Below are 25,955 nucleotides of genomic sequence, written 5' to 3' on the forward strand. Positions count from 1 at the left end.
AACAAACCATCCCGATGTGTAGGAAGAAAAGTAAATATGGCAGGCGACCAGCTTGGCTCAACAGTGAAATCCTTGCTCGTCTTAAACACAAAAAACCAGCTTACAAGAAGCGGAAGATTGGACAAATAACCAGGGAGGAGTATAAAAGTATTGCTCAGGCATGCAGGAGTGAAATTAGGAAGGCCAAATCACGCTTGGAGTTGCAGCTAGCCGGAGATGTTAGGAGTAATAAGAAGGGTTTCTTCAGATATGTTAGCAACAAGAAGAAAGTCAAGGAAAGTGTGGGCCCCATGCTGAATGGGGGAGGGAACCTAGTGACAGAGGATGTGGAGAAAGCTAGCGTACTCAATGCTTTTTTTGCCTCTGTCTTCACAGACAAGGTCAGCTCCCAGACAGCTGAACTCTGCAGCACGGTATGGGGAGGAGGTGACCAGCTCTCTGTGGGGAAAGTAGTAGTTCGGGACTATTTAGAAAAGCTGGACGAGCACAAGTCCATGGGGCCGGATGCGCTGCATCCGAGGGTGCTAAAGGAGTTGGCCGATGAGATTGCAGAGCCATTGGCCATTATCTTTGAAAAATCATGGCGATCGGGGGAGGTCCCGGATGACTGGAAAAAGGCTAATGTAGTGCCCATCTTTAAAAAAGGGAAGAAGGAAGATCCAGGGAACTACAGGCCAGTCAGTCTCACCTCAGTCCCTGGAAAAATCATGGAACAGGTCCTCAAGGAATCAATTCTGAACCACTTAAAGGAAGGGGAAAGTGATCAGGAACAGTCAGCATGGATTCACCAAGGGCAAGTCATGCCTGACTAACCTAATTGCCTTCTATGATGAGATAACCGGCTCTGTGGATGAGGGGAAAGCAGTGGATGTGCTATTTCTGGACTTTAGCACAGTATTCTTGCCAGCAAGTTAAAGAAGTATGGGCTGGATGAATGGATGGTAAGGTGGATAGAAAACTGGCTAGATGGTCGGGCTCAACGGGTAGTGATCAATGGTTCCATGTCTAGTTGGCAGCCGGTATCAAGTGGGGTGCCCCAAGGGTCGGTGCTGGGGCCGGTTTTATTCAATATCTTCATTAACGATCTGGAGGATGGTGTGGACTGCACCCTTAGCAAGTTTGCAGATGACACTAAACTGGGAGGAGTGGTTGATACGCTGGAGGGTAGGGATAGGATACAGAGGGACCTAGACAAATTAGAGGATTGGGCCAAAAGAAATATGATGAGGTTCAACAAGGACAAGTACAGAGTCCTGCACTTAGGACGGAAGAATCCCATGCACTGCTACAGACTAGGGACCGAATGGCTGGGCAGCAGTTCTACAGAAAAGGACCTAGGGGTTACGGTGGACGAAAAGCTGAATATGAGTCAACAGTGTGCCCTTGTTGCCAAGAAGGCTAATGGCATTTTGGGTTGTATAAGTAGGGGCATTTCCAGCAGATCGAGGGATGTGATCATTCCCCTCTACTCAGCACTGGTGAGGCCTCATTTGGAGTACTGTGTCCAGTTTTGGGCCCCACACTACAAGAAGGATGTGGATAAATTGGAGAGAGTCCAGCGGAGGGCAACAATAATGATTAGGGGGCTGGAGCACATGACTTATGAGGAGAGGCTGAGGGAACTGGGATTGTTTAGCCTGCAGAAGAGAAGAATGAGGGGGGATTTGATAGTTGCTTTCAACTACCTGAAAGGGGGTTCCAAAGAGGATGGATCTAGACTATTCTCAGTGGTAGAAGATGACAGAACAAGGAGTAATGGTCTCAAGTTGCAGAGGGGGAGGTTTAGGTTGGATATTAGGAAAAACTTTTTCACTAGTAGGGTGGTGAAGAACTAGAATGGGTTACCTAGGGAGGTGGTGGAATCTCCTTCCTTAGAGGTTTTTAAGGTCAGGCTTGACAAAGCCCTAGCTGGGATGATTTAGTTGGGTTTGGTCCTGCTTTGAGCAGGGGGTTGGACTAGATGACCTCCTGAGGTCCCTTCCAACCCTGAGATTCTATTCTATTCTATTCTAGACATGAATCACATATAGATAAGCAATCAAAGAAGGCAGCAAAACTTTTCAGAGGGCTACTGATAGAAGAAATTAGTCTTTTTAGATTGAAAAACATACAAATAAGGTCAATAAAATAACAAGAACTTTAACATGCAATGCACTTGCTCCTCTTTAAAGAAAATCTCTGTGCTAGGAATTGCTGCAATAAAATTAGGCTACTCTTTCAAGAAATATAATTTGGAAGCTGTCAACTTCTAAGATGCACGTGTCATTTTAAAAGTCTGCTTATATATAATGTTAGTCCTTCAAGACTGCAATACCATTTCCTTTTTTCAAAATAGTGCCAGTCACACACAGAGCAGGAATACACTGTAATACAGAATTACAATAGGTTTCTTTAAACTGAAAAATCATTCAACACAAGACTTGTATTTTGTAAAACCATGAAATGAAAGTATGCACTCACAAAGCAAATTAAGACTTACCTCTTCTTCTGGCCTAAGTTTAATTTTCCTATCTCTAACTGGAAAGCCACTGCCAAACTCCTTTGAAGCAATATCAGCCCCATATTCCACTGTGACATCCTCTTCAATGGTGCTCACAAGTCGCCAAAACTCTTTTTCAACTAGCTCTGTGGGAACCATCTGGGTATGAAACAAATAGAAAATATAAGCCCGCACAGAAGGTTGCACTTCTCACGGTGCTTATGGATGTACAGTAACCAAAGATAACGAACACATATAGAAGAAGCAAATTCCAGGAGGAAGTTCACAAGCTTAAAATATTTTAAACAAGCTTAAAATATTTTCCCATCATGTCACAGGGACTTTAACTAGAGCCAGACACATACCTGAGTACCATTGGTTACATCAAGGTGTGCACGCTCTCTCTCTCTCCTCTCCCACCTCACCCCCTCAGTTAATAGTTACTTTCTCTACTTCATAGTGGAAAGTATCAGAGGGGTAGCCATGTTAGTCTGGATCTGTAAAAGCAGCAAAGAGTCCTGTGGCACCTTATAGACTAACAGACATATTGGAGCATGAGCTTTCGTGGGTGAATACCCACTTCGTTGGATGCATGCAAGAAATCTCATGCTCCAATACATCTGTTAGTCTATAAGGTGCCACAGGACTCTTTGCTGCTTTCATAGTGGAAGTTACTTATTAGTGCAATTATGTAAAACTAAACCAACACAGCAAAATGTTAGTATTGTAAGGCTCACAAAACTGCATCAAATGTTGCCTTCTGCCTTCAGTAATGAGTGACATTTGGGGCAGGAGTTTAAGGAGGAATATATTTTTGGATGGCGACGGAAACTGGAAATGTGTGGGACAGAAACCAGAATACTAACAAAGTATAGAAGCCTTTACAGATTAACATAATATTTAAATAAGAGCTTTCCCATTTGGATTTGTTCACATTCAAAACTCCGGATTCTTTGCCACCACAAGTTTAATACTTTAATAAGCAGGAAAACTGAAATCTGTATTAAAGCATCATAGTAAGCACATGAACATACATGTACTGGCATGTTAAAATAGTCTGACTTGAATGCATCGGCCATTTCTCCAAACGTGCGAAGTGTGTAGTCTCTTGCTGCTTGTTCAAAACCAAATGCTTCCTGTGGTTTATTACACTCCTGCAATTAAAATATGGTTATTTCTACCAATGAGTTAAAAATAAGACATTTTGCACTTTTGTGTTTTTCAAACATAGGCCTCAAAGTACTTTAGAAAGATGGATCAGTATTATCCCCATTTTACAAACAGGGGACAACTGAGGCACTTCGATTAAATGACTCGCCCAGGGTCACACAAGCAGCCACTGGAAGAGTCAGAAATAGAACCCATCATGCCTATCAGTTCTGAGCTTAATCCACCACACCACAACAATATTTGTTTGTAAATCAGCATGAATCACTGGTGAGATCAGCATAGCTAGATTACAGCAAATTCTACTTCCTCTGCTATAGCAAAGCAGAAACCACCACAAACGTCGTCTAAGTTGAAAACCCCAGTGACATAGTGCTAAGATTTCATTATGTAAAAAGCTATCTAAAATCCAAAGCATCCTTTCTCAGTGGTTTTAATACTACTAAAGTAGATCGAATTTGGGGCCCAGCATATGTTGTAATGTCTAACAATCTGAAATGTACCCAGTCCTGGTTTCAGTTTCATCTTCTACCACCCATTTTACAGGACTATTTTCATCATAATAAATTGCAGTGCTGAATTTCTGATCATTAGAAGCCAGGAGAGAACAAAAACACATTTCAGCCTGATTTCTCAGTTTACCTGAGCCAGACACTGGGGACACCTCCAGTCCCCTTTGGGAACATCATGAAGGGGTGGAATTAAACAAAAAGTATGGTAACTGTCATCACAGCCATCACACAACAGGAGACGGTCTTCATCATTACCACTGCCACATAAGAGACATACATACAAATCCACCTGTAACAAGAAATTACCAAAGTGGGAATTTAAGTGCTTTAAGCAGTTCATGGCAAGAGATCATTTTGGTAACTAAGTCATTTGTCACATTTACCCGTGTTTATTTTTATTTTATTTCCATAAAAGAACAGAGACAGTGAACATCAACTTTGTTCTCCTTTGTGGTAGAAAGTATCAGAGGGGTAGCCGTGTTAGTCTGTAGCCCCAAAAACAACAAGGAGTCCGGACTCCTCATTGTTTCTGTGGTAGAATTTATATAAATCCCTTTGAAATTAAGAAATCGCCACCAAAAGTGTTGAAGCCTGGCCAATCTGTTTTGCTCAATAAAGAGACTCAATTTTATTCTTAGTACTGGAGGGATCTCCTGCTCTTTACTTTCAGACTGGTCTGTGCGCAGACACTTCAACATCCTGAGGCCAACTTCCTGGAGCAGCCACCAGAAAACAGAGGAATTCTGGTTATGGGAGCATCCTCCTTCTTCCTCAGAGTTAGTGGACTGGACCCGAACCCTTCACCAGGAAGGCACCAGCTTTTTAAGCAGAGCCATTTGCTTTTGGACGGGGCAGGCCTTCAGTGCTGTGTCCTGAGAGCTCCACCCACATCATCTAGGAGATCCACAGAAGAGGGAGCAGGTACTCCGAAGATTCGCAGGAGCACCTGAAGGAGAGTAGGGGGGAGTTTTTTGGAGGTAGAGGAAGGAGAGCTATGGAGTCTGGTGAACAGAAGCGGGTACTTAGTAGTGGTAGGAAAAAAAATGCTACTGTTTAAAGCCTTGCTTAAACAGGGGATGACAGCAGTACTGCTGCAAGACAACTGAGGACAGAATAGGACTCCCAGTATCCTTTATTTTGTGCCTCTAGGGTCTGGTGCAATCCTGTCTTCCAGTACTGTGCATTCCTCCCCCTCCCGCCTAGTAAAAGGGTATATAGGTGAGGGAAGGACTGAAAGGGCCTGTATATTGTCTTCTCCACAAGTAAAAGTCTCCCTTTCCTTTGCTTTTTAGGAGAAGCTTCTGCTATGTTGAACCAAGTAGAGCATCTGAGTTAGAGTTCAAACAGTGGAGTAAGAGGTGGGTCTGCTAGAAAGCTGGGTGCCAAAACTGTTTGAAAGAAGATGTAATAACTGGTACACCTACCAAGGGAAAGATCAGCAGATCAACCCATATCCAGAGCAAGGAAGCCCTGAGAAGAACCATGTTTCTTTTGACAGTTCTATCATAGCTGCTATTTTAAGGCAGTATTGTGGGGAAAGATAGAAATTGTTTCAACTGAAATAGGATGAAATGAAATTACTTTATTTCCTGCTTATGACATGAAATCCTGATGGTACCTATATTCCAGCAGGCATAGACACTCTGTTTGTATTCCTATGACTGGGATGAGAGTAATTCAGGGAACTCCCATTCCCACTACCTATGCTATACTATGTGCCCAGTTCTAACCCAGGACTGTCTGCAATTAGAATTAAGTGCCAGAAGGGCAGGGAGTACTCACTGCATTAGTGCTTTTTTTAGAGCGCCCTTTTGATTTCTCTCTCTCAGAGTCTCCTTGTTCTCTTTTCTCAGCAGGTTCTCGTTTCATTGTGCCAGGCATTTCCTTCTCTGATACAGGAAAAGAAAATTTAGACTATTACTGGGTTTAACAAATATTTCACAGCATAAACAGTATTTGAAGCATGTATCATCATATCATTATATACATTTGGAGGGGCTTTCTTTATGAGTGAATCTGTTCCTATTGAGATATGGCTACTGCAATGGCTATGCTTGTCCGCTAGGTCTCTGTGCAAAGACTGTCAAAAAGTGCCAGATTTTGTGGGGGTTGTGTAATATGGACACAAAGAACACCAAACATATTTTCATGTAACTTTAGGCAGCACTTGAACTCCTACCTGGAAAGGCTAGTATTATCAGGATAAAACAAGCATGGGATCGTAAACAGATGCAGGCCACTCCAAACACATATGATTTATTTAGAATTGATATTTTAAATAGTTTCAGTGACCCAAATTACTTTAAAAAAAGAAAAGAATGACACTTCAGGTTCATAGACGTGGTTGGATTATTCTTTAATGGGACATTTCACTGGGACACAAAAGAAACAACAATATAATGTCCTATGATGATTTTCAAACTTTATTTTCTGCCCCGAAAAAATATCACAAAAAACCAAATAGGTACCAAAAGGAGTCTTTTGGGAAAGGAAGCTCTTCATATTGCTTTCTAGCAAACCTACCCCCATCCCCATATGCTCAAGCAGCACAATGACAGGCACTCCTCAGAATAAGGGAAACTGTCACAATGTAGGGTCTTTGGGGGGTATGCAGTAAAAGAGGAACATGCAGTGATCCTCAGGGCTCCAAGTGGAACTCTGAAGGTTATAAGTTAAGGTGCACTATGCTAGGAGAAATCTGCTGTGAAATCTGGTTTGTTCTCTAAATTTGACAGATTATCAGGGTGGACAAAAAAAAGTTGATGAGATATTAAGTTACATTAAGAAATATAAATATTGATCCACGTGTTAACACAAATTACAACTCAATCTCATTGTTCAGAAATATTGTTCATACCTAAATTTATTTAAAAAAAAATCTGCAAAGTCAAACAAGTCTACAATCCAGGTTTGTGAGAGAGAAGCAAGAAATGGGACAAGTCATCTAGGGAATAGTTTTGTTACTTTTTAAACAAACTAAATAGTTTTCAGATTTGTTCTACTGAACTCAGTCAACAATTTTTATTCTTTATCAGGATATCATGGATCATTTCTTCTATTAACCTGGAATTGTTTATTATAGTGACTTGGAAGCACCACTGCAGATAAGTTGTGTCATGACATCTGTTTTAAGGTCAGTCTTTCTAAGGCTATGTCTACACTGGCAGAGTTTGTTTTTTTTTTTTTTAAACCAAAAATTTAGTCAATGAGCAAAAAGCACTAAAAGAAAATCATTGTTGCACGTTCACACTGTCTTCCTCTATCGGCATAGTCCACACTTGGGGTAGTAGCATCAATAGTGAGAGCAATGAACTGTGGGTAGCTATCCCACATTTCAGCTCTCCACCTTCTACTGCTATGTATTGTGGGACGATGGAGTGGATCGCAGCACATCATGGGTCCGGGCTCAATGTCCCATGATACCTTGCTTTCCATCACACCATTCCATGTGCTTCAGTCTTCAGTTCATGGCATTTTTAAACATCCCTTCTTTTCTGCTTGCCCCACCATCTGTCTGAAAGAATGGAACTGCACTGCTCTTCCATGCTCTGCTAGCGGTCAATAGCACATCCTGAATGGCAATGCAATTAATTGTGAAGTTCTGAACATAATGGGATGCACAGTTGCCTGATGTGCTGTCTGACATCGATAGGAGCAACATTAGATTATTTTTGGAATTCACGACACAGCTGAACATGGTGTACCCTCGCTTTTCAGCTCAGGAAACTAGCACTGAGTGGTGGGATTGCATCATTATGCATGTCTGGGATGACTAGCAGTGGCTGCAAAACTTTTGGATGAGGAAAGCCACCGTCAGGAATAGTATCCCTGATAATGTCACGGCAAACCTGGTGGCTGAACTTTGTCCTCATCCACAACCATTTCAGATTTGGGGACAATTTATGCCTTCAGGTCAGCGGGCCTGCTATGGCTACCACCCACATGGCCCCACAGTATGCCAACATTTTTATGGCTGACTTAGAATGCTTCCTCAGCTCTCGTCCCCTAACGCCCCTGCTCTACTTGCGCTACTTTGATGACATCTTCTTCATCTGGAACCATTGGAAGGAGACCCTTGAGGAATTCCACCAGGATTTCAACAATTTCCACCCCACCATCAACCTCAGCCTGGACAAGTCCACACAAGAGATCCACTTCTTAGACACTACAGTGCTAATAAGCGATGGTCACATAAACACCACCGTATACCAGAAACCTACTGACCACTATACTTACCTACATGCCTCCAGCTTTCATCCAGACCACACCACACGATCCATTGTCCACAGCCAAGCTCTAAGATAAAACCACATTTGCTCCAATCCCTCAGACGGAAACAAACACCTACAGGATGTCTCTCAAGCATTCTTAAAACTACAATACCCACCTGCTGAAGTGAAGAAACAGATTGACAGAGCCAGAAGGGTACCCAGAAGTTACCTAGTACAAGACAGGCCCAACAAAGAAATTAACAGAACGCCACTAGTCGTCACCTACAGCCCGCAACTAAAACCTCTCCAGCGCATCATCAGGGATCTACAACCTATCCTGAAGGACGATCCCTCACTCTCCCAGACCTTGGGAGATAGGCCAGTCCTCGCCTACAGACAGCTCCCCAGCCTGAACGAAATACTCACCACACAACAAAAACACAAACCCAGGAACCAAACCCTGCAACAAACCCCAGTGCCAACTCTGTCCGCATATCTATTCAAGGGACACCATCATAGGACCTAATCACATCAGCCACACCATCAGGGCCTCGTTCACCTGCACATCTACCAATGTGATATATGCCATCATGTGCCAGCAATGCCCTTCTGCCACGTCCACTGGCCATCAGTCTCTACGCAAAAGAATAAATGGACACAAATCTGACATCAGGAATTATTCAAAAACCAGTAGGAGAACACTTCAATCTCCCTGACACCCAACAACAGACTTAAAAGTGGCAATTCTTCAACAAAAAAACTTCAAAAACAGACTCCAACATGAAACTGCAGAACTGGAATTAATTTGCAAACTGGACACCATCAAATTAGGCCAGAATAAAAACTGGGAATGGATGGGTCATTACGAAAACTAATTTCCCCCTATTGTTACTCACACCTTGTTGTCAACTGTTTGATATGGGCCACTCATTACCACTACAAGAGTGATTTTTCCTCCCTTGGTATTCTACTGTTAATTGAATTGTCTCATTAGACTGACCCCTCACTTGGTAAGGCAACTCCTATCTTTTCATATACTATGTATATATATACCTACCTACTGTATTTTCCACTCCATGCATCTGATGAAGTGGGTTCTAGTCCATGAAAGCTTATGCCCAAATAAATTTGTTAGTCTCTAAAGTGCCACAAGGACTCCTTGTTTTTCTTCCTGGAACTGTGTGCTGAGCTCGCCCCAGCCCTGCAGCGCAGGGACACCCAAATGAGAGCTGCCCACTCGGCGGAGAAGCACATGACAATCACAACGTGGAAGCTGGTGACTCCAGAGTGCTACTGGTTAGTCGCAAATCAGTTTGGAGTCGGGAAGTCGACTGTTGGGGCTGCGTTAACGCAAGTGTGGAGGACTATTAATCGCATCCTGGTGCAAAGGATCATGACTCTTGGCAATGTGCGTGAAATAGTGGATGGCTTTGCGGAAATGGGTTTCCCTAACTACGGAGGGGTGACAGATGGCACTGGCCCACCTTGCGACAGCGTATATCAATAGGAAGTGGTACTTCTCCATGGTGTTGTGGTATTTGTAGATCACCACAGGCATTTCACTGACAATGCGGGGTGGTCTGGAAAGCTGCATGACGCACATATTTTTAGGAACACTGGCCTGTACAGAAAGCGGTAAGCAGGAGCTTTCTTTCCAGACCAGAAGATTACAGCACAGGATGTCAAAATGCCCATAGTGATTCAGGGTGACCCGGCGTACCCCTTAATGTCATGGCTCATGAAGCCTTACACAGAAAACTTATATAGCAGTAACGTTCAACAATAGGCTGAATAGATGCAGGATGACCGTGGAATGTGCATTTGGCAGATTGAAGGCACACCGGTGATGCCTTTATGGCAGGTTAAATCTCAACAAAGATAATATTCCCATTGTCATAGCCACGTGTTGCATGTTGCACAATATTTATGAAGGTAAGGGTGAAAAGTCTGGTTGGGGCGGATTGCTGAGATAGAATGCCTGGTTGCTGCTTTTGAGCATCCCTCCCGCAAGCAGCAGCATCACATTCATATTTTGTTTCATCCCCCGTTGACCCACTTACCATTTACAAGTGTACATCCCATTCTGCGCCTCAAATTATGAGTTTTGGCTTCTGGGGTTTCATCTGACTCCATTTTAATATTAGTAGCCTTAAAAATAAATGGTCGTATTTAGTAATTGAACCTCAATTCTTCAGTTCTGAATGTTATATTTGTAACCAAGATACTGTTCATCACAAACTACATTGTTCAGAGGTAAAGAAGACTTACTTACCTATAGCTTAAATAGATCATCAGTAGAGACCCACACTCTCAACATGTACCTGCACACTCAAAAGACCAGAACCTTCTAAAGAACTGACGCTTGGAGACCATGTGGCCTCTGCTTCAAGCTGTCATGCTCCATGGAAAGGCCACTTGAAGGGCCCTCATCATCAGTTCCTTCCACCTCCTCAACGGCTGTTTAGGTTCTGAATAAGTGGGGATGAAGGGTGTGGAGCATTCATCTAAATCAATAACCTATTTGAAATACTTATGCTACAAGCAAGTAACTCTTCTTAGACCTTCCAATATTATCACTACCAATCCCCACTCTTAGGAGGATCAAGAAGGCTAACATCTAAAAGACTGTAAGACTGCTCTACTGAAACAGGCCTCCAACCTCACACCACATCAGAAAAACAATGCTGCATGGAAAGGTGGACTGAGCTCCAAGTAAAAGCTCTGCAAATCTCCACAATGAACACATTTCTATGGCAGGCCCTGGAGATAGCCTTGAACCTGGTAAGAAAACACCCCAAAACCCCAAAAGACTAGTATGACTAGTAAGTCTAAAATCCACTTTTGGATACAAATCTCAATCCACTTGGATAAACACCAAGAGAAGATGGCTAATGGTATTAGGCTCAGAGGACAAGCTACAGTCAGTCTGGGAAGCATTCAGTGATTTTGTCCTATTAAGATAGGAGGTCTTTTAGTATGTAAAAAGTTTGTAACCTGGCTTCCCTTAGAAAAGAGAATATGGCCTAGGGAAAAATGTATCGTGTGATAGACAAGTCTCAGGGAATAAAAGTTTAGCATGGGGATGCAGTACTACCTTATTCTTACAGGAGATGAGGCATTACAGTTCATCCATCAGTCCTGCTATTGCCAGACATTTTGTGAATACTCTCAGTGCCATGGAATCCAAAGAGCAGAACCCTCTACTGATAATGGTTGAGCATCTCTGTGAATCACAGGTACTTCCTGTGGGGGCCTGGTAGCTATCTATATGAAAGTATGTATCCTGTAAGGTTAGAGACTGAAACAAGATTTGTGCTCAGAGAGAAGGAATAATGGAAGCAAGAGTTACTATCCTAAACCTCAGATGGTCTCCTCAGGTCTAGGGTAGGACAAAGACCCCCTTTCTTCTTCAGAATGATGGGAAGCCTCTGCCCCTGAACTCTACTAAAACATCCCCTATGGCTCAAAGATGACACAAAGTGGCCAGGCTCTTGTGAGAAGGGTCTCTACATAAGAATGACTATACTGGGTCAGACCAAAGGTGCATCTAGCCCAGTATCCTGTCAAATGATGCATCTCATCTCACATTCCCAGCTTCTGGCAAACAGAGGCAACCCAACAGACTTAGTTGAGGTTGGTCTTGCTTTGAGTAGGGGGTTGGACTAGATAACCTCCTGAGGTCTCTTCCAACCCTAATCTTCTATGATTCTATGACACCATCCTTGCCCGCCCTGGCTAATAGTCACTGATGGACCTATCTGTCATTACCTTATCTATTTCTTTTAACCCTGTTAGTGTCCTGGCCTTTAGAACATCCTCTGGCAAGGAGTTCCACAGATTGACTGTGCATTGTGTGAAGAAATACTTCCTTTTGTTTTAAACTTGCTGCTTATTAATTTCATTTGGTGACCCCCTAGTTCTTGTGTTCTGAGAAGGAGTAAATAACACTTCCTTATTTACTTTCTCCACACTGGTCATAATTTTAGAGACCTCAATCATATCCCCCCTTCGTTATCTCTTTTCCAAGCTGAAAAATGCTAATCTTATTAATCTCTCCTCATATGCCCCATATCCCTAACCACTTCTGTCCATCTCTGCATCTTTTCCAATTCCAAGTCCTGAAGAGGGACAAGGAAGGGAGGTAGAGGTAGGGTGTAAAGAGCAGAATTGTATGTGTTAGCCATGGATGATGATCTCCAACATCCATTTATCCTATGGTATGGCAGAACATACCCAGTGGAACTGAGCAAGGTGGCTTCCGAATGCCATACTCTCTGAACTGGATCTGATGTGACTCCCAACTGTCCTGTCAAATTTGCTGAAATGTCATATGGATTTTCACTGCCAAGAAAGAGGAAGGCTGGTGCCTTATGTTGTACTTTGGCTTGGCACAGTACTTGTGTTTCCAGGAATAACAGGACAGCATTGTTGCTCGACTGGGGTTGAGGACAATATGGCTTGCACTGTATGTGTAAATCCTGTATGGCGGCTTTTGAGTCTTAATAAGTGCAGAGCATTGTCTATATGCTCTTAATAGCTCTCTCCTCTCAAAGAACAAGTCCTCCCTCATGGCATGTACTCCTCTTGGGCTGACTGGAATCATGTAATGTTTAAGAAAAGTTTTGTAAATGAGTTCCAATAGTTCATGGATTAGGGACCGAATCTTATGAGGTTCCACAGGCTTCTGTATAGATTATTTAGGTTAATCTTTCTATCTACCCAATGGGACTCAGTGCTTAGTCTAGAAGATACCATCAAAGATGCTTAGTTTTGCAGTTCTCAAACTGTGGATTTGTGTCTCCAGAGGTAACATGCTTGTTAACAGCAAAAATGTTTTAAAATAAATAAATATATAGAGGTGATAAATAACAGACCTCAACCCTATTGTGCCTCTGCAAATTTGTGTACACAGAATCAATCTCTTACCTCTCTCTAAAAGTGCAAAGTTTCAAAATGTTCAATGAATAGAAAATTGTTGGGGGAGGACTAGATCTGGACAAGGAGAAGAAGTCTGGAGATAAATGTGAGAAGTGAGGGACATATGCTTGTTTTGTTAAAATATTATGTTTGCTGTTGAAGAAAAAAAATCCAGAATACTTAACATTGTTGTTTTAGTTAAATAAAACAATTTAAATATCTGTCTGGTGATGTTCTCCTCCTAATACAACATGGCAAGAAAATCCTCCAAATACTAATGATTAACCTGTTGAATTGGAGATATTTATGAAGTCATTGGGAGGTGAACTATGTAGTTCAATTACCTTTGGTAAATGAAATAACCAATCATTCATTTTCTAATACAGCTGTAAAACTAATCTGAAAAGTTTTCAAACCTATGAGTTGTCAAGAATATGTATTAAGGTTATAACAACCAACAAGAATATACTTTTATGTAGAAAACCATGATTAAATTGATTATTAATTAAATTAAATTAAATTCCTGGCTAGTAATTTAAATCAAATCCACCCTGGTCAAGGAGTCTCTCATTTATGAGGAAGCCAATCCTAGCTTGGCTAGAGGCTGACAAGATGTCAAAAATCTGGTGGGATTTCTCCTACATGACCAATCTCTCTTTCCAGAATCTCAGCAATCCTCACCAGGTGCTTCTGGAACCACTCAGGAAAGCCAAGGCAAGGAAGCTACCCACTGAATCAGTGGCAGAGCCATAACTCTACCTCAGGACATCCTAGGTATGTCTACACTGCAATTAGACACCTGTGGCTGGCCCATGCCTGCTGACTCAAGCTTGTGGGGCTCAGGCTAAGGGGCTGTTTAATTGCAGTGTAGACCAATCAGGCTAAGGCTGCAGCCCGAGCTCTGGGACCCTCCCACCTTACAGGCCTCAAGCATAAAACTATCCTCTCTTCTTGCAATTTCCTGCCTTATTCACAAACCAACGTCTAGCAAGAAGTCTCATTCAGTACATGATCTCAGTTAATCCCCTGATCCCCCTACATACAGTCCATCCCATGGACTGTATGTAGCAAAAATTCTGTGTAAAGATAGCTGTATGTGATCATATTATCTATGCATATATACATGGGGGCAGATTTAAGGCTCTACTGGCAACTTGAATTCTGGCCTTCAGTAACTTTTGAGTGCTTCATTTTGAAAGCTAAATATTCTTATAATGTTGGGGTTTGTTTGTTTTTTATTTAAAGTGGAAGTGAAATTTGTGTCTGCCATATTAAAAATCTGGATTTATTCCCATTGGTTAATCTTTCGGTAGGATACAGTGCCTCTCTCAATAATAACGGTCTCCTGGTTCCCAGCCCAAAGCACCTTATCTACGCCAAAGGTAGTACGATGGAGGAGGGGGAAGAAACAGCAGCAAAAGCATCCATTTTTTCTGCATTTCATTTAGGAGGTTTAGTTCTGTGGGCATAGGTGCTGGAAAGGACAGTTACCTGTTCCGTAACTGGCGTTCTTAGAGATGTGTTGCTCATGTCTATTCCACAGTAGGTGTGCGTGATCGCCACGTGCACCGGTGCCGGAAGTTTCCCCCCTAGCAGTACCCATAGAGGGAGTGCTGCTGCGACCCCTGGAGTGGCGCCTCTATAGCACGCTATAAGGGAAGCCACGTGCTCCCACCACCTTCAGTTTCTTCTTGCCAGACCAACTCCGACAGAGGGGAAGGAGGGCAGGATGTGGAATAGACATGAGCAATGCATCTCGAAGAATGCCAGTTACGGAACAGGTAACTGTCCTGTCATAAACAGATAGTTAAGGGTTAAAGTCTCTTTTACCTGTAAAGGGTTAACAAGCTCAGTAACATGAGGAACACCTGACCAGAGGACCAATCAAGGGACAGGATAATTTCAAATCTCTGTGGAGGGAAGGCTTTGTCTGTGTTCCTTGTTTGCTCTGTGTGCTCTCTTTGGATCTAAGAGAGGCCAGACATGTCTCCAAGTTCTCCTGGAGTATTTCCTACTATCCAGTATAGTGAGTATTAGTTAAAAAGGCAGATTAGTCTTTTGAGTTGCTTTCTATATTTGCAATTGTGTGTTTGCTGAAGGAAATTCTTTATTTCTGTTGCTGTTACTGATTATTCTGAGGAGGAGGGAGGGGGAAGTCTCTCCAGTTTTTATAAGTTAGACCCTGTATTTTTGCATCCTGGTAATACAGAGAAAGTGTACTTTTTTTTTTTTTTCCTTTCTTTAATAAAATCTTTTCTTTTTAAAACTTGATTAATTTCTTCCCTTGTTTGGATTTTCAGGGGAAGGGGAGGGAGAAAAAGTGAATCCCTCCCTCTTTGTTTGATTCAAGGAGTTTGAATCAAGGTCTCTCTCTCCAGGACTAGGGAAGGGGAGGGGGAGGTGAGTCCCTCTTTGTGTTGAGTCAAGGATTTGACTCGGTGTGTAATCTCTCCGGAGCAGGCTGGAGAGAGGGAAGGGGGGGGGGGAACTGGCTGTTTCTCTCTCTCTGGTGAGATTCAAGGGGTTTGAATCTGGGTTCCCCAGGGGAAGTTTTTGGGGGAACAGGGAGTGTGTCAGACACTTAAAACTGGACTGGTGGCAGCAAGAACCAGATCTAAACTAGAATTTTAGTTTAGAGGAGTCCATGCAGGTCCCCATCTTGGAACCCAACAGCTCCAAGTGGGGGAGAAGACCTATGACATGGTGAGCAGCGGTGACGGATTTTTCTGAACCAGAGAGCCATTGAGAGCTATTCTCTTCTCCTAAAGCAGGAATGCAGGTTAGGAGGGAGAAATACCCCGAAGGCAAACAGACAAGGTTTTTCTAACAAGGTATTGTTAGAAGGAATTTTCCAGCTAGGCTAAGTTGGAGGTAATAGGTTTTCTGACAGGCTTTGTTAGAAAAACACTTTTTTCTTCTTCTTCTTTTCTCTTTTTTCTTTTTCTTTCTGGCTGCTTGAAAAAACAGCTAGGGAAGAGGTGTAAGTTTTTCTAGGAGGCTTGTTAGAAAGGACCCCCACTGTGAGGTACTTAGCAAGTGCTAGAAACAGGACAAACCAGGTTTTTTTTTGGTCTTCTCAGTATATCAGCAAACAGCAGCTACACATTTGCAAATGAAAAGTTTTGTTTCTTTTTATTCAGTCGTGAATAGAAAGGGTAGGAATTTGTGAACCAAAAAATACAGTTCACTAACTGCAGAGGGGTGTGGCCAGCACCAGAAAGCACAAAGACATGAGTACCCGTCAAACAGCTGACCACAAGAAAGACATGGAGAAGCAACAAGCCAGAGAGGCTAACCACAAAAGAGAGATGGAGAAGCAAAAGGCTGACCACAGGAGGGCATTGGAGCTCCAGAGGGAGGCCCACCAGCAGGCCCTGGGATTAGCAAGAGCTAACCCACATGTTCCAGCCAACCCTAACAATCCTTCTCCAGGCACTGTTCCCCATCCCAAGAAATTTCCCACCTACATGGCAGGTGAGGACACTGAGGCCTTCTTGAAAAATTTTGAAAGAACCTGCCATGGGTACAGCATCCCTGACGACCAGTACAAGGACTGGTCAGGAAAGTGGACTTTTGCTGTCTATGACAATTATTCCATCCCCATGCTACAGGGGGAAGACTTGGCCAACCATGTGGAGCTGGCCAAGAGGGGGGGAGTGGTCACCCGCAGCCAGGCCAAACAAGCTTCCACTCCCATCCCTGTTCCTGAGCCATCCACCAAGGCCCCGTCTGTGTTACCAGAGACCCAGACAGAGGTGGTGGAACCGGATCCCATGCCAACAACTACAACAGCCGTAGTACATCCAGTCCCAGAACCGAAACTGGAAGAGCAACCAGCAGCAAAACCATTGCCAGCACTGACGCCAGCGCTTGCAAACCCGTCTCCAACCTCATTGCCAGAGGGCGCCAGCGGGCCTGAACTGGCAGAAGCAGTAGACAACCCTACCCAAGAGGCTCAGCCAGAGCCTGAAATATCACCTTGTGCACCAGCGGAGAGCGGTCCACAGTCAACGGAAACAACCTCATCACCTACATCGCTTCCAGAGGGACCCAGCCCAAGTCCACAGTCTACGGAGGAACTGGTGTCTCCAGCCTCAAGGGAACAGTTCCAAACTGAGCAGGAAGCCGATGACAGCCTTAAGACAGCTTGGGCGGCGGCACGGAGCAACCCACCGCCTCTCAGCTCTTCTACCCGATCCCAGTTTGTTGTAGAACAAGGACTTTTATATAAGGAAATTCTTTCTGGTGGACACCAGGAAGGCCAGCATCCTCAAAAACAGTTGGTAGTTCTAACTAAGTACCGGGGCAAGCTCTTAAGCTTGGCCCATGATCATCCCAGTGGTCATTCTGGGGTGAACAGAACCAAGGACAGGTTGGGGAAGTCCTTCCACTGGGAGGGGATGGGCAAGGACGTTGCCAAGTATGTCCGGTCAAATGGTTAAAAAGTGTTCTTGAATGTCAAATATCTTGTTGTTTACATACTTAGTAGTATATGTAATAGTGCATGTGTTTTATTAATCTGTTTATTTTAAAGTTCTAGGAGGAAATCACCGCCAGTGTGGTTCCCCCTCTGTCTGCGATTTGGGGGGCGTGTCATAAACAGATACTTAAGGGTTAAAGTCTCTTTTACCTGCAAAGGGTTAACAAGCTCAGTAACATGAGGAACACCTGACCAGAGGACCAATCAAGGGACAGGATAATTTCAAATCTCTGTGGAGGGAAGGCTTTGTCTGTGTTCCTTGTTTGCTCTGTGTGCTCTCTTTGGATCTAAGAGAGGCCAGACATGTCTCCAAGTTCTCCTGGAGTATTTCCTACTATCCAGTATAGTGAGTATTAGTTAAAAAGGCAGATTAGTCTTTTGAGTTGCTTTCTATATTTGCAATTGTGTTTGCGCTGAAGGAAATTCTTTATTTCTGTTGCTGTTACTGATTATTCTGAGGAGGAGGGAGGGGGAAGTCTCTCCAGTTTTTATAAGTTAGACCCTGTATTTTTGCATCCTGGTAATACAGAGAAAGTGTACTTTTTTTTCTTTCTTTAATAAAATCTTTTCTTTTTAAAACTTGATTAATTTCTTCCCTTGTTTGGATTTTCAGGGGAAGGGGAGGGAGAAAAAGTGAATCCCTCTTTGTTTGATTCAAGGAGTTTGAATCAAGGTATTTTTCCCAAGGACTAGGGGAAAGGGAGGGTGGGGGAGATAGGGAATCCCTCTTTGTTTGATACCTTGATTCAAACTCCTTGAATCTCTCCCCAGGACTAGGGAGGGGGAGGGGGAGGTGAGTCCCTCTTTGTGTTGAGTCAAGGATTTGACTCGGTGTGTAATCTCTCCGGAGCAGGCTGGAGAGAGGGAAGGGCGGGGAGGGGAACTGGCTGTTTCTCTCTCTCTGGTGAGATTCAAGGGGTTTGAATCTGGGTTCCCCAGGGGAAGTTTTTGGGGGAACAGGGAGTGTGTCAGACACTTAAAACTGACTGGTGGCAGCGAGAACCAGATCTAAACTAGAATTTTAGTTTAGAGGAGTCCATGCAGGTCCCCATCTTGGAACCCAACAGCTCCAAGTGGGGGAGAAGACCTATGACATGTCCTTTCTTCTTTGAGTGACTGCTCATGTGTATTCCACAGCAGGTGATTGCAAGCTATGCCTGATGGAGGCGGGTAGGAGTTCACAGATTCCCTGGCTGAAGCACAGTTCTACCGAAAACTGCATCATCCCTGGAGTGTGAGACAATCGCGTAGTGAGAGGTGAACGTGTGCACTGAGGACCAGGTAGCAGCTCTACAAATGTCCTGGATAGGGACATGGGCCACAAAGGCAGCCGACGAGGCCTGAGCCCTTGTCAAGTGCGCCCTCACGATAGGTGGTGAGGGAACCCCTGCTAGGTCGTAGCATGTGTGGATGCACAAATGTAATCCACCAGGAAAGCCTCTGGGTGAAGATCGGTTGACCCCTCATGCGCTCGGCTGAAGCAACAAATAGTTGCGAAGACCTGTGGAACCTGCCCAGAGGAAGGCAGGCTGTGGCTGTGGAGGCATCCAGGAGAGCGCCTATGAATTCTATGTGCTGCACCGGAATTAGTGTCAACTTGGCCTTGTTTACTAGGAGGCCTAGGTTGGCACACGTAGCGAAGAGCAGCCCCACATGGTCCTGTACCTGAGACCACGAGCTGCCCTTGAGCAGCCAGTCATCGAGGTAGGGAAATATCTGGACCCCCTGGCATCTGAGGTAAGCCACCACTACCGCCATACACTCTGTGAACACCCTGGGCACGGTGGACAGGCCAAATGGGAGGACTGTAAACTGGTAGTGGTCCTGTCCCACCAGGAAACGAAGGAAGCATCTGTGCCCCTCAAATATATGGATATGGAAGTATGCGTCCTGAAGGTCCAGGGCCGCATACCAATTGCCAGGGTCTAGAGCGGGTATGATACATGCCAGAGAGACCATGCGGAACCGGCATTCAGCCATGAACTGACTGCGGACTCCTAAATCCAGGATAGGCCTGAGCCCCCCTTTCGCCTTTGGGATAAGGAAGTAACAGGAGTAAAACCCCTTTCCCCGAAATTCCCTTGGAACTCTCTCCACAGCTCCCAAGCTGAGGAGCCGACCCACTTCCTGCTCTAGCAGGGATAAATGTAACGGGTCTCCCCTGCCGTCCGGAGAAGGGGGGTGGGAGGGTGGGGGTGAGACAAATTGTAGCGTGTAGCCCTGGGAAATGGTGTGGGGACCCAACGGCCCGATGTAATTCGGGACCATTCCGCAAGGAACACACACAAGCGGTTGCTGAAGGCAAACTTTATTGGTAGGAGGGTTCCCTCGGGGGACATCCGGGTACCCTCCTGCAATCAGTAAAAAGCACCTCTTGCCCTGCTGCTTGCACATCGAGGGCCCAGGTTGTGGGGCAGAGCAAGACTGCCTTTGAGGTCGCCTCCTTTGGGTCTTGGAACTCTTGTAGGCGGGCTCATATTTTGGCTGGGGAGATGGGGCAGGAGCCTGCGGCTTATGCTTTTCCTTGCCATCAAAGGGAAGATCCTGCATCAGAGACTGCGCTTCCGTGGAGAGCCCGGACAGCAGTAGCCAAGACGCCCTGTGAATGGACACCGCCGAGGCCATAGACCGAGCAGCCATGTCAGCTGCATCCGATGCGGCAGGGGTCCCCAACCCCCGGTCCGCGGCCCGGTACCGGGCCGCGGCCTCTTACAAACCGGGCCGCGAACCGACCCAGTGGACCTCCCGCAGGCGTGCCTGCGGGAGGTCTACCCGAGCCGCGGGACGAGCGCTCCCTCCGCAGTCATGCCTGCGGGAGGTCCGCTGCTCCCGGGGCTCCGGTGGACCTCCCGCAGGCATGACTGCGGACGGTTCGCTGGTCGCGCGGCTCAGCTGGACCGCCCGCAGGCACGCCTGCGGGAGGTCCACCGGCTCCGGTTGAGCTGCCGCAGGCATGCCTGCGGGCGGTCCAGCTGAGCCGCGCGACCAGCGAACCGTCCGCAGTCATGCCTGCGGCAGCTCAACCGGAGCCAGTGGACCTCCCGCAGGCACGCCTGCGGGCGGTCCAGCTGAGCCGCGGGACAAGCGCTCCCTCTGCAGGCATGACCGGTCCCTGGTCCTGAAAAGGTTGGGGACCCCTGCGATGCGGCTTGCAGAGCAGCCTTTGCAGCAGCGGCACCCTCCTCTATAAGCACCTTAAATTCCTTCCTTTCACTGTCTGGAAGGGAGGGTTCGAATTTAGGCAATGACCCCCACAGGTTAAACTCATAATGGCTGAGGAGGGCTTGGTGGTTGGCCACCCGGAGCTGGAAACTGGACGATGAATAAAGTTTCCTACCAAACGAGTCAAGCCTTCTAGAGTCCTTATTCTTGGGAGTGGGTCCTGGTTGACCATGTCTCTCCCTATGGTTTACAGACTCCACCATTAAGGAGTTGTGGACTGGATGGGTATAGAGATACTCGTGCCCTTTTGTGGGCACAAAATATTTGCACTCTGCCTTCTTTAATATTGGTGCAAGGGAGGCCGGCGTTTGCCAGAGGGCATTGGAAATCTTAGCCACCCCTTTGTGCAGTGGCAGGGCCACTCTGCCCGGTGCCAAAGGCGAGAGGACACTGAAGAGCGAGTCTGAGGGTCCCCCAATCTCCTCAGCTTGGAGATGGAGGCTCAACGCTACTCACTTCAGTAGCTCTTGGTGAGCCCTGAAGTCCTCCTGCGGTGCGGAGGGAGGTGGGGCTGCAACCTTGTCATCTGGCACGAGGGAGGTGGCCAGTATGGAGCTCTGCAATTCGGTTGGTGCCACAGAATCTACCCCTTGGTCAGACTCCGCATGCAGTGCCGAGGATCCGTGACCCGCCGATCTATCCCTAGGAGGCCTGGATAGTGAGGTGGAGGGAGCCTCCAAAGCCCCTGCTTCCAAACGAGTCCCTGGCTGGGCATGTGCGGGGGGTCAGGGGGTCCACTGGCACCACTGGCCCTGCCATGGGGGCCCTTGCCATTGACTATGCTGCGGCACTGGCGGCACCAGCTGGTGAGGTTGGCTGGGCTGAGATGTAGGGGGCCTCGTGTGGGTCGAGGTCAGGGTTACCAACGACCTATCAGTACCATGGGAGAGGTAAGATCGATAGTGCCGAAAACAACGTCTGCCACATGACCGGGACTCTGACGTCAAGGAACAGTGCCGTCTCAAGCTGCTTCTCCTCGAGATGCTACGGCACCAAGATCTGCCACGGCACAGAGATGGCGACCCCCGCCAGGAGTCGTGGGTGTGGTGCCTCGAGGAGAGAGAGCTGGAGCGCAAACAGCGATGGCACCCGTGTTGGGAGTGGCTATGGTAGCTCCGACAAGAAGGGGAGTGCCTACAGCGCCTATGCCTGTCCTGTCAGTACTCTCTGCTTGGCATGGAACGGTGCCTGGAACTCCAATCCAACAGCACCCGACCAGACAACCTGGTGGGTGACGAAAGCGGAGGCTGGAGACTGTGTCCTGACAGGACACTGAGCAGCGAGCGTGCCCGAGCGCGGTCTCTTGACCGGGATCTGCATTGGGTTGGAGTCGACTGTCTAGAGCCCAGCAGTGGCTTGCCTCTAGAGCGGGGCCCGGGTACCTACAGAGTCATAATGTCTCGGGCCGCCTGCAAGGCCTCTGGAGTCGACGCCACTAGGCTGCTCCGCTCAACATGAGTCGGAGCTCTGGAGCCTGGAGGGGGAGGGGGAGAGACTGCGGCTGCCCGACGCAGGTCTAGCCTCTCCCCCTGCTTTCTCTCAACACTGCTGAGATGACGGGGCCTTTCTCTGTTTCTTAGACTGAGAGTGGTGCCAGCCACCAGAAGGTGCCGGGGGATCATTGTGCACCGAAGACGAGGTGCCCAGTGCCGAATCTGCTCGGTGCATCGGGGTTGGGGCCAGTGCCGACTCCATGAGAAGGGCCCGAAGTCTAATGCCTCTTTCTTTCTTAGTTCTAGGCTTAAAAGGATCTGCAGATCTTACAGCGGTCACTAATATGGGATTCACCCAAGCAGCGGAGACAGTCAGCATGCGGGTCACTTCTGGGCATCGAACGCCTGCAAGAGTCACACGATTTAAGCCCTGGGGCCCGGGGCATGCCCCAGCCCGAATGCTAACTAACTGAACTGAAACTTGTTGAACTAACTAACAGGTACCACTAACAATGAACGAGTTCTCGGACGAGCTGCAGCAAAGCAAAGCTGGAGCAGTAGTTCCAAAGCACCCTCACTGACGGTAAGAAGGAACTGAGGGTGAGGGGAGCGCACGGCTCCCCTCATAGTATGCTATAGAGGCACCACTCCAGGGGTCACAGCAGCGCTCCCCCTACGGGTACTTCTAGGGGAAAAACTTCCGGCACTGGTGCACGTGGCAAACACGCACACCTACTGTGGACTACACATGCGCAAGCACTCAAAGAACAACTAGGAGTGTGGAGGGGGAGAAGGGTGCTGGTGTTCCATCACCGTGTCTGTGGGGCATGCTGAAGGCAGGATGCCAGGGTTGTGCACAGGCAGTGCTAGTGCAATGTTGAGCGTTTTGGTCTCCAAGCCAGACAGAAGCTGTAGTGAGCATAAACAAAGGGGAAATGGTGATTTTGTGTACCTTATAACTTAGCTCAGTCGCAATGGATTTTCATGGGGACAACAAAAAGCATTTCCTATACTAGGGCTTTTCCTCTGCCAAATTTCAAAGTCCTTCTGCAAACCATGAAGGAATTAGAGCTCTCACCCCCTCCCCCAAAAGTCAAACATTTTTCTAATGGAAAGCGTCAAGGAAATTTAATACATGGATTGCTTCCTCTCCCTCAATAATTAGAATAAGGCTGCTGTTGTAGGAAGGCATATATGAAAAATAAGTAGGTTTAGGACAGCTGCTAATTATATTTAGTCCTGAATAATTACAAGAATTACATTTAGCCCTGAATGTAATTAAGTTAGTATTTCATAATCCTGGGCCAGCTGCTGTGAAGTTTCTGCCGAGATTTTCAGAACTGATTGTGATTTTAGGCGCCTCCATTTTTGGATACCCAACTTGAGACATCTTAACATTTTCAGAAACTGGTGCTCAGCACTTTCGGAAAATCAAGTTCTTTAGAATTACCTCAAATTGAGAGCCCCTATATTGAATCACCTGTCAAGTCCTCTACACTTGTAGCAGTGGCAATCCCAGTCACCAGTCTATGATAAAAAACCTAAGTATTAGCAATTATACTCTCCCAACAAACCAAACCCCTTCCAAAGAACAGATCAGTAGATTCCAAAAGAGACCATTGCGATCATCTGGACTGACCTCCTGTAAACACAAGCCATAGAACTTCCCCAAAATAATTCTTTTGAACTAGATTAGCGTGTAAATTAAAAATAAATAAATAAATAAATAAATAAATAAATCTTGATTTAAAAATTGCCAGTGACGGATAATCTACCATGACCCTTGGTGAATTGTTCCAACAGTTAATTACCCTTACTGTCAAACATTTATGCCCTATTTCCAGTCCGAATTTGTCTACCTTCAACTTGGCAGCCATTGAATCTTTATGTACCTCTATCTGCAAAACTGAAGAGCCCATATAAAACATTAATTCCCATTTCGGTACTTATAGACTGTGATATAGTCATTTCTTAACATTCTCTTTGTTAAGCTAAAGAGTATTTCTAATTTACACAGTGTGGTTTAAGGACATGAAGTTACTCAGACATATTGATGTATTACATCGTTACAAGGTGAATTAGCATTAAAGGGGACACAATTAAAAGTATTTTTAAAAACTCCACAAATGTCATTACCTATGTCACACATCCCACCCCTTGGATTTTATGGGTGAGATTTTTGGGATGTATGCACCTAACTCCTTTAAGTGGGTTGAAAATTCCAGCCTTTTTATTATTTATATTATATCCATGTCTAGAAGACCTACTGAAAATTAGGGCCTCAATGTACAAGGCACAGTACAAACACACAATAAGTAATAGTCCCTGCCTTGAAGGAATTACAACCAAAATAATTTAAATATGTTTATTAAAACTGTTTATGATCAGTGTCTGAGTATGGACAATGAAAATGTTTAAGTCGGTTTCACTTGCTTATAGTTTGATATAAGCCGAGCAAACTTTCCATTAGAATTTTAAAGTTCATGGGAAAATTTCCATTAGATTTAGGCTTTGAGAGACTGTTTTCAACAAAACCTAATTTGGGTGCAAATTTCATTAATGTCCCTGCTGTCAATAAATAAGGACAATTTTTTACCCAAAACCTAAAAATTCCAACAGCTATTCATCATCCCCACCCCACACAAATTACTATACAACTGTATTGCAAGTATAGGGGATGGGGGTGTAGGCAATGTGACCTAATGGTCACAGCTGGGCTGGGGTCTACATGTCAGGGACAGTAGTCACTGAGCAGGAGTTAGAGGAATCACTAGAGCCAGGTTCAGTAAGCAAGAGTTGGGGTCAGAATCAGGCTGAGATCGTAGACCAGAGATTAGGAGACAAGGTGAAGTCTGAATCACAGCAGGCCAAAATCTGTGTGCCTACCCACCACACAACTTCCTGGGTCAATCCCCAGGGTTAAATAGGGCATCTGGCCAATCAGAGGGCTGCAGAGTACTGTCACTCTGGCTCCCTTGGGTGGTACTTTCTATGGCACCTACTTTCCACAGTGCACCCCAACTGTAGCTCTGCATGGCCTCCTAGTGCCACTGCAGGAACGTCAGCCAGTGCAGGCTCCGCAGACCCAGCTCCTAGTTCACAGACCCCTACAGCAAAAGAAGTGGTAAAAGCCAATTGCTGAAGCTTGTCTCTCTCATCAGAAAAAGTTGGTCCAATAAAAGATATTACCTCACCACCTTGTCTTTCTAATTATCAGCTAAGATATTTTAAAATATGCTGGACAAAAAGCTTGAGAATACAAGCACTAGATCCTCATCTAGGACAATGGAGTAAGTAAATCTAGTTAATATTTTCTGCTCTAATTTCTAGGATTTAACCCCTGTATTTTGTGTAGAAACCCAATTTAGAATTATTTTAAAATCTTTTATATCTTATAAGAACGATTTAGCATAGCCAACTTGCTTTTTCCTTTATTTGGTCTCCTAACTCTGAGATCATCATATATTAGCTAAGGCAGTGTAGCAAGGCATCTGCCCCACTCCTGGAGAACAGGTGTTAAAAGCAGCCAAGCTA

The 25,955-nt window shown here is 45.5% G+C and overlaps 1 protein-coding gene across 3 annotated transcripts in view; it reads right to left on the minus strand.

The window, feature by feature from the left end:
- Positions 1 to 25,955, minus strand: part of KDM5B (lysine demethylase 5B) — a 197,397-nt gene that overhangs the window by 113,272 nt on the left and 58,170 nt on the right. For 2 of the 3 annotated variants that reach the window (XM_045012370.1, XM_045012369.1), the window contains 5 exons: positions 10,430 to 10,517; positions 5,941 to 6,047; positions 4,289 to 4,447; positions 3,514 to 3,633; positions 2,480 to 2,638 (listed from right to left, as the gene is read on the minus strand). In XM_045012370.1, the coding sequence (XP_044868305.1) occupies positions 2,480 to 2,638; positions 3,514 to 3,633; positions 4,289 to 4,447; positions 5,941 to 6,047; positions 10,430 to 10,517 (633 nt within the window). The remainder of the gene's footprint in view (positions 1 to 2,479; positions 2,639 to 3,513; positions 3,634 to 4,288; positions 4,448 to 5,940; positions 6,048 to 10,429; positions 10,518 to 25,955) is intronic. The other variant, XM_045012371.1, reaches the window with a different exon arrangement.

The sequence above is a fragment of the Mauremys mutica genome, chromosome 4 (assembly GCF_020497125.1).
Source record: "Mauremys mutica isolate MM-2020 ecotype Southern chromosome 4, ASM2049712v1, whole genome shotgun sequence".
Taxonomy (NCBI): domain Eukaryota; kingdom Metazoa; phylum Chordata; order Testudines; family Geoemydidae; genus Mauremys; species Mauremys mutica.